Source organism: Acanthochromis polyacanthus, chromosome 23, assembly GCF_021347895.1.
Source record: "Acanthochromis polyacanthus isolate Apoly-LR-REF ecotype Palm Island chromosome 23, KAUST_Apoly_ChrSc, whole genome shotgun sequence".
In the NCBI taxonomy this organism is placed as follows: domain Eukaryota; kingdom Metazoa; phylum Chordata; class Actinopteri; family Pomacentridae; genus Acanthochromis; species Acanthochromis polyacanthus.
Window position 1 is genome coordinate 26,027,081 of NC_067135.1, and position 12,868 is coordinate 26,039,948.

Genomic DNA, 12,868 nt, shown 5'->3' on the forward strand with positions numbered 1-12,868 from the left:
CAGAGGAGCAGAGTTACTGATGTTCCACATTTCAACACTGGTCCTGATAACCTCATTGTTTCAGTAGATGCATTTGTTGTGAAAAATAAACTTTTGTTTGATTTTAGTTCAAAGTAGAATAAAGTTTTTAGTTATGAAATATTATTCTCATTTTTAATGTGTTCCTGTGATTAAACACTGGTCCCACCTTGGCCCTCCCTGTAAAATTTGTCTAGAACCACCACTGATGTTTAACCTGTGAAAAACTAATGATTGATGAAAGATTAAGATAAAATGAAGAAAACAAGAACTCCTCTGACCACAAACTATGAATTGTAATATAAATTAATGGGGAAAAAATATGATTTACAGTTAGCTTCTACATAAAAAGAAGTGTTTTCTGTGATCTAAAGGTCTATCTGCTGTTTTTCATGTAAATTTTATTCAAATTTCTTGAGCGTTTTCTAAAAAATAAGTAAAAGAGGTAAATCCCCAACTAACAATGAATTGCTCAGTGTAGCTGTTTGACAGTCTATTTCACTGTACTGGAACTATCTGTCATGTAGTTATCATGATGTTTTTGGGGCTTTTTCATGTCATTTCATGCGTTGTCTTTAAAAACAACAACTTTTATCCTTAAACAGACATATTTATTTCATTTGTTAAGGCAAAAAATGACCTAAAACCTTGAAAAAATGAAGAAAAGACAAAAAATATGCACAATCCCTACATGTGCTAAAGAAGAAGTAACATTTCCCTTCAATTTTATTGCATTTAAGTGAATGTTCTTTAGGAATATTGATGGTTCTAAAAGATATCCAGCTCAAAAGTACTCTGTTTTACAAACTGCAAACTTACATTCTGATATTACAGAACACACCTTTAAGAGCATTGATCAGTCTTAAATAAGAATAAAAATAAGGTAATTGATGATTCTACAATAATTAGTGTCTTCAAGATCTGGAAACTTAGTGTTTTATCTGATCCAGATGTTGGAGATCTTTGATGATCTAGAATCTGATTGGTGGATGACTTATGTTGCTCAGATGTACAATGATATTTCCAATCAGCATGTTCCTCAGTACATTTAACATGTGATTTATTTCAGTTTTCAGAACTTCATGATTCTTCGTCTAAACCATGGACTCAGCTCAGTTCCTTCACAGCTTTAGTTTTCCTTCTTCTAACACAAAACTATTCAGGTAACCGACACACACCATCAAAATGTACATTTAAACACAAAGATGATTAAATATTGAAGCTGCTCAGTAACATCTTATAGAAGAACGTTCTAAAATATGTTTCCTCAACAAAAACGCCACTAGTAGTCATTTGTTTCCTCCCTTTAAAAGCTGTAAAATCCCAACCTGCTTTTCTCCAGGTCTTTCCCAGGTGGTCGGTCCGTCTCAGCCGGTCCTGGCAACGGTTGGTGGTGACGTTCTTTTGTCATGTCGGCTGGAACCTGCTGTCGATGCTTCAGACATGTCCATAGAGTGGTCCAGAGAAGACCTAGACCCTTCATATGTCTATGTGTGGTGGGATAAAGAGGAACTGGAAAGTTCAAAGCATCCTGATTATAAAGGAAGAACTTCATTGTTATTTAGTAAACTGGAGTTTGGAGACGTTTCACTGAAAATCTCCAAAGTGAAACTGTCTGATAAGGGAAAATACAGATGCTTCATTCCTACACTGGGTGAAGGATCTACTGTTGAACTGGTTGTTGGTGAGTTAATACTGAAAGTTTAAGACTCAGATAATTGAGGTTTGTCAGGTTTTCTAAACATATTTCTCTGTATGATCAGAATAAAGACTGTAGGAATGAGTCAGTGCTCCAGTTTTAGGGTTTGTTTATGAGTGCAGGTCAGACAGAGTGAGAGATTTTACAGTCAGTTAACTGGTTGATCCACATTCTAGCAGTTTCTCAGGTTTGTTGTTTTCATGTCATCATCTCTGTGGAGGTGGTTTCCATTGTTCTGATAAAGTTAAAGCAAAACCTCAACCTCAGAAGCTCCTCCCTTGCAGGAAAACAGTATAAAGGCATCACAACAGCAGCATTTTACAATCTAAAGCTACTTTATAGCACCAGAAAGTTCACATGTGCTATTTGTCAATGACAAAATAGGTTTCTGTGAATTTTGATATAATTGTTCTGGTTTATTCAGATCTCCTTCAGACTAGATTCTCTACATATGTAGTTTATAGATTCATACAGTGACCTCAGAAGATGTGCTCTTTTCTTTGTCTCATCAGTCTACACTCACTGTAAACATATTGTCACTGTTTTGGGGCAAATATTTTACAGTTTCAAGCACTAAAGTCTCTCATTTACAAAATAATTCAGACTCTTTGTTGTAGCTCCAGATTGCAGTCAGTTTTTAATCATCCTTCAGATGAATCGAGAACTTGACTGGAGTCCACTGTAGCAAACTGAACTGACTGGACACAGTTTAAGTTGAAGGAAGTTTCTGCTGTTGATCAAACCATGGTGAGGTAAAGATCAGAGAAGAGGATAAAACCATTTCTAAATAGTTTCCAGGAGCCTGGAGGCCTCAATAACTGAAAACTACCAGGACTCTTGATGGCATTAGCTGTTCAACCAAACTGATAAAATGAGAAAGTTCTGTTGAAGGAAGCCAGCAGTCCCTTTAACAGAGCTTATCCAAGAAGGCTTGAAACTTTAACTACCAGCATCTATTTCTCATTTATTTTATTGCTTTGTTGTTCATATGTTAGATGAAGCAGGATTCAGCAAACAGGTAACCTGAAAATTGAGAAAAAGTTTTTCACCATGTTCTAAGAAGTTGGAATTTAAACCAAACTATTAAAATGTCCTCAACCGAACCAAACAGTTTTGGTGCATAAACTCAACTAAGTCTCTAATCAGTAGCTATTGTTTTAAACGTGATATTTTCCTGAGCCTGAGTAGTTTTGGTGCCTAGATCTAATCAAACTAATGAAAATTATAGAAAAATCCAACAACAATGGTCCCACATAGGATGTAAACTCAGTCTCCATGTGGAAGGTCTAGTTGTTGACCTTTAGTCCCCTCATACTTCTTCAATCAACCCAGTATACTCAACATTACATTCCTTTACATCTCAGCTATATTCTAAGTAAAAATTTTTCAATGTAATTTCTGACCTGTAATATTAAAGGAGGAAAAGGCAACCAGGAAGTCCAAGTTAGAATATGGAAAAATACTGGAAAATGGAAGCATCAAAGAGCAAGAAGATTTTTATCAAAAAGATGGTAATCCATGTCACAACTTTCAGTTTTGCCTTGATTTTTGATTCAGTTTAGGTAAGGAAATAAAAAAAAGTATGAGGTTACAAATCAGCACACTTAATCAGACATTCTTTACAGATTGGAAATTTGGTTTAGTTTAATCATCAGGGTTTGGGGAAAAATCATCTTTTGGGGAAAAATCATGGTTTGGGTTAAAATGCAAATCTTTTACTCCATATTTTTGTCCCAATGTAATATATGACTGGTTGACTGAAAAAAAGCAAAAATGAAGCATTAAAATACATGACAAAGATGATTGTGAAAAAGTTGATTTGTGATACATGAAAAACAAATGTAATTTGGCAGAAAAAGTTCTCCTCAACCAGAGTAGACAGACATGGATTCATGTTCCAGGTAGTTTGTATTTAACTTGACAAAATCTGTAGTTCACTTTATATGAAATGTCTCATTATTTCATGTTTTATGATTTCTGGTGATTTCTTAGAGTCCAGGTCCAGTTACATCTGGAAGATTCTTGGTTTTGCTGCAATCTTCATCCTGTCAATTCTAGCAGCTGTTCTTCTTTTTTACATAATAAGTAAGTCACACTGACAAAAACACAACAAAACAATAAAACTCTTGACCATGACAAAATATTGATGCTTTAATGGAAACTGAAATGAGAGGTTTCATTTTATTCTGTACAACTATCTGAATTATCATTCTTTCTATATTTAAATACTGATGATTTTATTTTTCTCAAAGGGACAATGAAGACTTTGGAAAAGAGAGTTCAACAAGTAAGTACAGAAACAAAGTTTCACTGCTGGTAGATGAAGAAAGACACCAAGATCAGGAGATGACAGAAAGTAAAGTCAAGTTTGATGTAAACAAACAATTGTGGAACTAGAAAAGCACTCGGAGAGCGCATACCTCCGCCATCCCGTTTGTCTGTCTGTCTGTCTGCGTGTCTGTGTGTGTGTGTCTGTCTCTTTGTCTGTTAACAGCATAACTCAAAAAGTCATGGATGGCCATCTCTCAATTGTCCTTCGACCTTCAAAAATTCCTGGATCCAGACGGTGATTCGGATCACCTCCAAAATCTAATCGATTCTTACTCATGCTCTTCTGGACATCCTGTAAAAATTTGGTGAAAATCCATCCATGACTTTTTGAGTTATGCTGTTAACAGACAGACAGACAGACAGACAGACAGACAGACAGACAGACAGACACACACACACACACACACACACACACACACACACACACACACACACACACACACACACACACACACACACACACACACACAGACGGACAGACAGACAAACAAACTCCGGTGATTACATAACCTCCTGGCGGAGGTAATAAAGGAAGAAGGTTTGTGTCTCTAAAGCAGATCAGACGTCAGTATTCAAGCTCTGACAGGAAGACAAGTAAAGAATCTGGACAGTGGAGAAGAAAAACCAGATGTAGTTTATCAATGAACAGAGGAAGTGGTTCAATACAGAAACAGAGAAGAACAACAGCTTTAGCAAACTTCAGTGGATATAAAAGAAAGTTTATATTAAATAGAAACTCACAAGTTTCTATTTAATAACGACATATTTGTTGTAACCAGAGTGTGAACCTGAACAGACGATCAGTAACTAAAGAGCAGGAGTCAAAGAAGCAGTAAAAAGAAGTTAATGGTTGTATGTAAAGAAACAGCAGCTTCTGGATGAAAAACACAAGATGGAGACTGAACTGTAGATTCTGTTGAGTTTTGATATCAGGATTTCTACTGTTGTTCTCTGTTTATTTTTTTCCCATTGATTGAGGATCTACTTCTCCGACCTTTATTCTGTCACTGAACCACAGTGTTGTAAAAGAGAAAATCAATGAACATTCTCACATCTGGAACTTCTTCATGTCTGTTTTTACTTTTGAATCTCACCATCCTGATGTTTCTGAGTCAAATAACTGACATGTCCACTCAACATTACATCATGATGTAATGTTGATAAAATTAATGAAATGATGTAAAGATTGAACACAAGCAATGATTTTCTATTTATCGATTTTAAATTTGAGCATAAATCAGTCAGTGAAGGTCAGTAAAAGGAAGTAAAGTTTGGAAACATTGTGGTGTCACTTCCACTGCAGAAACATCCACATCCATCATTCTGAAAGCAACAATTATCTTCCTATACCACTAAACTACATTCTCATTTTTCACACAAATCTATTTTCTCACTAGAATTCTCAGACTGTGACGTTGTAGGAAAAGTTTAGAGTTTGAAAGAGCCACAAAGTTTCCTGAAGAAGACATAAAACAGAAACAGGACTTTCATCCAGGAGACCAGGATTCATGTTCCATGTGGAACCTTTATTCTGACACTTTGGTTTCACTTTCATTCACTGCTTGGTTACATTTCTGCAACCAGAACTCTGCAGTTAGAAAAACACCATGATTTGGGTTCAAATATGAACCTTTCAGAACATGTTTGAAGACTTTCCTCCATTTTCTCTGTTACCAGGTTGACAAGAAATTAAAGAAAAGATGTTGATTAGAAACATATTAGTGAGAATCAAACATGTAGTTTAGTTAAATATGAACATCATTGTTGAGAGACAGAGTTACCTGAATTAAAATAAGGTGATAAAGTGAATGTTCCAAGCAGCTGGTTCAGAGGAGAACTTCCTCACCATCTAAAGCTACAGAAACAGAGATTTAAGCAGAACTCAGCTATGTTACATGAACATGTTTTTAATGAGTCTCCAACCAATCAGAAGTCACACATTAATGTCATGTACAGATGTGTTCAGATAAATATACTGTTTTATCTCTCTCTTGTTTCCAGTATAAGGATGAGAAGCTCAAGTCAATGGAGACTGAGAGGAAACTGAATAATAAGATCCAGAACATGAACAAGGAGGTTGATGTTTTCTCTCAAATCATTGATCTGCTCTCATCTCTCTTCTCTTTTCATATAATACTGGTCTGTTGTTGAGACCAAAACAACTTCAAATATCCAGAAGAACAAGACAACAAACAGCTGTTTTCAGATTCAGCTTCAGTTCCACTGTGATCTCTAATTCTGATTTTATTTTCATGTTTGGTGAAAAAATGAAACTAGTTCCCAGACAAAATGGAACAAGCTTTTAAACCACTTCCTTCTAAGTTGAACATTCTCCTTTAAAATCAGGAGCTAAAACAGAACATGTGTTTCTTTATTTGCAGCTGGATGAAATGAACTTTGATACCAACTCTGACCCTACTGGGAGCGATGAGAAGAATCAACAGGAAGAGGTGAATGTCACCATCAAAACCTTTTTCAATCAATGACTGATATGTCTACTGAACTCACTGTGATGTAAAGTTCTAGCAGGAAAGTTAACTAGTTCACTGTTTATCAGATTAATGAAACGTCGTTAACTTTCTACAGAATCAGATCAAAATGTTAAATTGATGTAAACTATTAACAGTGAAAGTGACTGGTGTCTATGAACTGAGTTATATTTGAGCATAAATCTAAATGATCTTGAACACAGAATAAACTTCAACAGTCCAGTTTGGTTCACTGTTACTTTCTGCTATAAACCACTAAAGAAACATCAACATCCATCAGTCTGAAAGTCAAATAATGTGACAAACACACAGAAGAAGTCACCATCTAAAGCTACAGAAACAGAGATTTAAGCAGAACTCAGCTATGTTACATGAACATGCTTTTAATGAGTCTCCAACCAATCAGAAGAAGGAATCTTTCCACAAATCATGTCATGTGTATCTGTGCTTCAATACATAAACTGTCTTTTTATTCTGTCTCCAGTTAGAGAAGCTCCAGGATGAGAAGCAGAAGTGGATGAAGACTGTTGTAAACCTGAAGACAGAACTCCAGGACATGAACCAGGAGGTTTATCTGCTGTCATCTCTCTTCTGTCTCTTTTCAGATGAAACTGATTTGTTGTTGGGAACAAGACAACTTTAAACATCCATAAAAACTCATTTAAACATTTAATAAGTGAGACTGAAGTCAAGTTTGACGGCAGCAAAGTTTAGTGTGATCACATTCCTCCTGTGTTAATGTGTTACTGAGCAGCAGGTTTAATGTTCATAGAAATATCAGACTTATTATCAGACTATTAGACATTTAATCTGAACTCAACCTTTTGAATGACCACAAGTTTAGTCACATCTTCCAATGAATTAGAAAGAAGAATTCAGTTAAATCTTGTGAGTTCATTGACTCAATGACATGAACTTGATCGTCCAGAGAGAGAAGATTTGAGAAAGTCTTCATTTTATTGATGAGACTTTGAAGGAAATGTTTCTGTTGTATCAGATCCTTTAGAGGAATCCCACTTTGAGGTCTTCACTTTTCAGTTTAGGTTAACGCTCTGAACCCCAGAAGCTGCTGGTGGGTTTGAAATAAATGTTATTAAAAAGATAATTCATTTTTAGCCAGAAGCTGTAAAAACAAACAGAAAGAACCTTTAAGTTTTCCAGTTTCCAACAGTCCTTGAACTATTCATGTGTCAAATGATCCAAATCTGAGCTTAAAATCCAGATTTAATCACAATCACTTCATTCCACATTTCATTTAAAACTTTAAACCATTTGCTCTCACCAGAATATGTTAAAAAAATAGAATAAAATAAATCTGGACTGCTTTTCAAAACCATGAAACAATGAGTGACTTCCTGCCTCCACACACCTGAATAACTGACCTGTGTGTTGTTTCTCAGCTGAAGCTGATAGGACCCATAACTGTAGAAGAGGTCCATGAACGGGGCTTCTACGTCCGTCTCAAGAACATTTCCTCTGAGGTAATGTTGTTTACATGTAGATGAACCTTCTGAATACTGTGTAAACATGTACAATAAGTTTTATATCAATATGATGATCAAATATATCCACAGATATTCTAAATGGTCCATTACAGTTTTTCTCAATTGATCAGACACTAACTTCCATTCTCTGCACACATTTCTCATAAACAGGACTCTGCTGTCCAAATGTTGGACACTATTCATGGTTTACACACAGTTTCCAAAACTCTTGTACTCTTTTTGCAAAAGACTGAACATGTTTTTTGCTCATTTGAACACACTTTTTCACTCATAGCACACATTTTTCAAAAAGTAAACACTAGGAAGCAGAATTGGGAACAGAACTGAACTGTTCCAACACTGCTGTCACAATTACAGTTTTCCTCTATTGCTAAGACACATTCCTGGAAAGCTGCTCTCCTTTTCCCTAAACTGTGAACACAAAACCCAGTTTTCAAGCTACATTCACAAAACCTCTGACTCTTCTTGGAAAACCAAACTTTCACCTCAAAACAGTTCAATCTGTGCTCAAAACTGAACTTTGCTGTCAAATCATGCCTCAAGTCAATAAATTAAATACTGAGCAGTCACTAAACACTACATAGAAAAAAGGAAAACACAACGCTCAGGACATGAAGCGGTAGAAATAAATGGTTATTTAGGCTAAATGCATGTTGTAAAACTAAATACCTGGGCATTTGTAACACTTGTACATAGAAAAAAGAATTAGCAAAAAAACATAAATCCTGTGCATTTACATGGAGCACTTGTACGTAAAAATAAAGCACAAAAATATACAAATGAAGTACAAAGAAAAGAAGTGCATTACTCTGCCACAGCATCATTTCTCCGTACTGGGTCAGACCACAGGACTTCATCTACATCACAGGACACATTTTCTCTGACCAGAAAAAACCCTGTCATGCCGTATCCATGCTGCTCTTCTTAGATTTCTATCCATTGTAGTGCCTCACAAACCAGTGCTCTGGCTTATATGTACCCTCACATCATTAGCCACAAGTGTGATCAATTCTGAGTTGTTGTGTTCAACCGGTGACGCCTGAGCTTTAACTGTGTTTGACTTTTGCCACCAGTGCTCACCATTATGGAACACAGGTGCATCACAATGACAATGTGTTGACAAGATGTGTCTAAACAGGTGGAAAGGGCTTATGGTTTAGCCAAAAGAGTGACTGATTCAATAAGTGGGTTCAGACAACTGAGAATTTGGTTCAGACAATAGAGTTTAGTGTTTTAGTAATTGAGAAAAACTGTAACATCAACATGTAAAGAGGTCATCATTTTATTTGTGGACACCATGTATGAAACACACACTGGAGATGATTTAGTTTTTCTACCTTTGGTGTCTAATTTTCCTTCTGCAGGAGATAAAACTGGGAGGCTGGAAGTTAGAACTACAGAGAAACAACAGAGAACCAAACATATTGATGTTTGATGAGTCATTAAAACTTCAGGCTGGAAAGATTCTCACTGTGAGTCTGAACTTTTCACTTTCTGTTACATTTTTACTTTTTAAAACTTCTCATTTTTATTCTGTCTGTAAATCTGTGACTGTTTTATTTACTACATTTACAGATACGGGACCCAGACTGGTTCTTCAAACATCCTGATGATGTTGATCTGCTGTGGTCAGACATGATGTACTGGAGGCCTGAAGACAAACTGCAGATGAAGCTCATCAGCAACAATGGAGAGATCTTCAGACTGCTGTAATGTAAATAAACATGAGAAACATCTTTTTTGTTTCTGCATTCATCAAAGTGAGCCTTTGTGTTTTTAAATATAAAATTCAACTTTTTATCATTTTTGTTTTATTTTCTAAAACTTGTTTTCAAATGTCCATTTTGTATTTTTATCTAATTGTTAAGGAATTGTGTGATGTGGAGAGAAGAATCAGGAGACAGACTCAGAGACTCTCTGAGACTCAGATGCTGATGCTGAGAATAAGGTTTACTGATATCAGGAGAAATGATAGAGAGTAACACAGTGATGAGAGCAGCGGCAGCATCACTTCTGAGGAGTCTCTCTGGCCTTGGCTTTATATGGAGTTGGAGGAATGTCAAATGTAGGTTACAGTCCAAGTATAGTGACATCTTTGTTCATTAATGGACAGTAATATAGTCATGTTTTCTTTACAGCAGTTGTCTCTCACTCACATGTCTTCCTTGGCAGGCGTCTGTCTGTCTCATATTAGGAACAGAGAGTTCATAAACATGTTTACAGCCTCAATTTAGGAGAAACAGGGTAAAGAGTGACAGCCTGTAGAGTAGTTTGGGGTGACTTGGTACCTACACTTGATTTAAGGATCTAAGGTGACTGCAGCTGGCAGAAGTAGCAGCAGATGGGATGTCATGAACTAACAGCTGTGAGGAATTACCTGAGTCATGAGAAAGAGTCATTTTTCCTTCACATTTATTAAATCTATGTTCAGTTCTGTGGAAAACTCATTAGGATTGTTGTTTTATCAAAGTTGTAATGAACAGAAGATACAACAGAGAAGACCAGAAATATGTACAACATAAAAACAATCAGAACAAAACGTCTTCTACAGGTTAAAGTCAGTTTTTAGCTTCACCTCCTTTTGCTCTTCTTCAAACTTCATGTGTCGACTGTCTTCAGGTTTTCTTCAGTAATCTTGTATTTCATTAAATAAATCTTTTTTTTTTTTGCCACTTAACAGAGTTTTTCTTCAGACTTGAACTGTTTTCTGTTTCTCTCTCTGCAGTGTCAGCTTGTTGTTCTTCTGCTTCCATCTAGAATTCATGGAAAACTGATCCTAGTTTTAATATCAGTTCACATCTGATCCCATCATTTATTATCAGTTACAGGAAATATTTACAGAAACATGGAGAAAACCTGCTAAATATGTGATCAGCATCTGGATTTGTTCTTTCTCTTGTGTCTTTGTGTCTGATTTCAGTCCTACTCTGCCCCCTGCAGGCTTCATTCAGAATAACACCAAGTTAAACAGAGTCCAGATGTTTTAACTGCCATTAAAACCAGGAAATCATAGAAAATGAGTCTGTTTTTATCAGAGTGTGTCTGTATTCATGTAGAATGTCCTCATCTGGTTTATAGAAAAGCAAACAAACAGTCAGAGTCTGTTAACAGCAGCAGAGATGTTGTGGTTCTGCAGAAAGTCTGTGGAGGTTGTGGTCAAAGTTTGAAGTAGAAGAAAATAAACAGAAAAGATCAAATTCTCCTGAAGATGCTCATTTGTTCAGAGTTTAACAGCAGCTGCTTCAGAACAACAGGTCACATGTGTCCACAAACAGCAAAAGAGTTCAACAGAATTTACAACTAAAATAAATGAAACAGTGAATCCAGACCAAACACATCAGATGGAATGAACTGGTATAAAAATAGAAGAAAACATCCTAGAATGAACAATAGAAGCACGGTGGGATGTCGTCTGCTTCAAACTAACATTTCTTTAATGAGCTTTTTCCTGTGTTGTTGCAGTTTAATTTAATCAGACATGTTTGTAGTTTCTCACTCAAATGCAGCATCACAATGAGGAAAATGCTTCTAAACAAGAGGAACGGAGACAACAAGAACTTCTGTGCAGTCAGACCATGAGGTTCACTGTGTTTGACATTCATCACAACATTTAGCTGTTTTTCTTCATTTAAATCAACGATTCCAGCAGAAAAGAGCTTCTGCTGGAAGTGAAGTCCATTAGTTTGACACGTTTAAAGGAAATAAAGTCAGAAAATCATCACCTGTCAGAGTCACAGCAGCCGTCTTCCTGCAGCTTAAAGAGGAAACAGACCTCAACAGCTCAACAGACGTGATGAAACTCAAAGGAATCAAAGTGAAGGCAGAAGGAAAATGTTTTGTTCACTTCAGATATTCAGGGTTGATGACTGAGCAGGGCTGGAGTGGGACTCATTTTCAGTCCTGGACTTTCATCCCTCAGACCGGCCCACTTTAGATCACGACCTGTTCTTATAAAATCATGTAATTATAACCTTACATGTTGAGGCTACAAAAGGGCACTGTTCTGTGAAGCCTTATAATTCAGTGTGTTTTTGTAAATTATTTCCAGATCAGTGCAGTAAGGGTTGTTTCACAATGAGGATTTATTCCAACATGAGTTCACATCTCCAACATTATTCTTTACAACAACATCAGAATCTATATTCTGTTCAAATAAATGTTCAGACATCCAAACCTTAAAAATGAAATCAAAGAAGAAATAAAAAAATAAAATAAAAAATGTTGCACTTTCTAAAAACACTCTCATCTCTTTTTCCTCTGCAAGGAATCAGTTCCATCACAACTTAGATTGAACAAACATGAGAACATCAGTTAAAGGGTAAATCTCCAACACTATTCTCTACAACATCAGAATGTATGAATTATTAAAATACATCCTGTGACTGAGAGCAAAATAATCAGAACAACTGATTGATCTTCATGTGTCTCATTCCTAACTTGTGGTTCAGGTTCTGCTGCTGAGCTTCTCCCTTGTTCTCTCTGTTCCAACAGATCGTCTGTTCCTTCACTGACAGCAGTAATCCTCTCATCACTACTGGCTCCAGGCTCTGACACTAAATCACATTTGAAAAATGCTCAGAATTCTCCCCTTTTTCCAAAGCCTTCTGATCACTTCAGGTCAGTTTCATTCATGTAGAGCTGAATCATCTTCTCATACAGAGCAGCTCTACTCCATATTCTTCATTAGATTCATTCTAATAATATTCACTCTGGACTTGTGGATCATGGCTGCTGCTTGCTTCTGGATTTCTTCAGACTCTGAAGGGCTGCAGGACAAGGTTTACCAGCATCATACTATTATTTAAATTATTATGTTCTACGCTACA

The 12,868-nt window shown here is 36.2% G+C and overlaps 2 protein-coding genes across 8 annotated transcripts in view; both read left to right on the forward strand.

Annotated features, from left to right (window-relative positions):
• LOC127532328 (butyrophilin subfamily 3 member A3-like) overlaps positions 1-12,868 on the forward strand; it is a 114,324-nt gene that overhangs the window by 82,963 nt on the left and 18,493 nt on the right. The window contains exons 7-8 of the mRNA XM_051943928.1: positions 6,430-6,498; positions 7,022-7,105. Of these exons, the coding sequence (XP_051799888.1) occupies positions 6,430-6,498; positions 7,022-7,105 (153 nt within the window). The remainder of the gene's footprint in view (positions 1-6,429; positions 6,499-7,021; positions 7,106-12,868) is intronic.
• Positions 1-12,868, forward strand: part of LOC110946484 (butyrophilin subfamily 2 member A2-like) — a 417,600-nt gene that overhangs the window by 6,320 nt on the left and 398,412 nt on the right. For 5 of the 7 annotated variants that reach the window (XM_051943915.1, XM_051943914.1, XM_051943913.1 and 2 more), the window contains exon 1: positions 12,701-12,820. The exons of 1 other annotated variant lie outside the window; for it this stretch is intronic. The gene's annotated coding sequence lies outside the window, so the exon portion shown is untranslated. Of the gene's footprint in view, positions 1-12,540; positions 12,660-12,700; positions 12,821-12,868 lie in introns of those variants that run through there. One more of the 7 variants, XM_051943907.1, reaches the window with a different exon arrangement.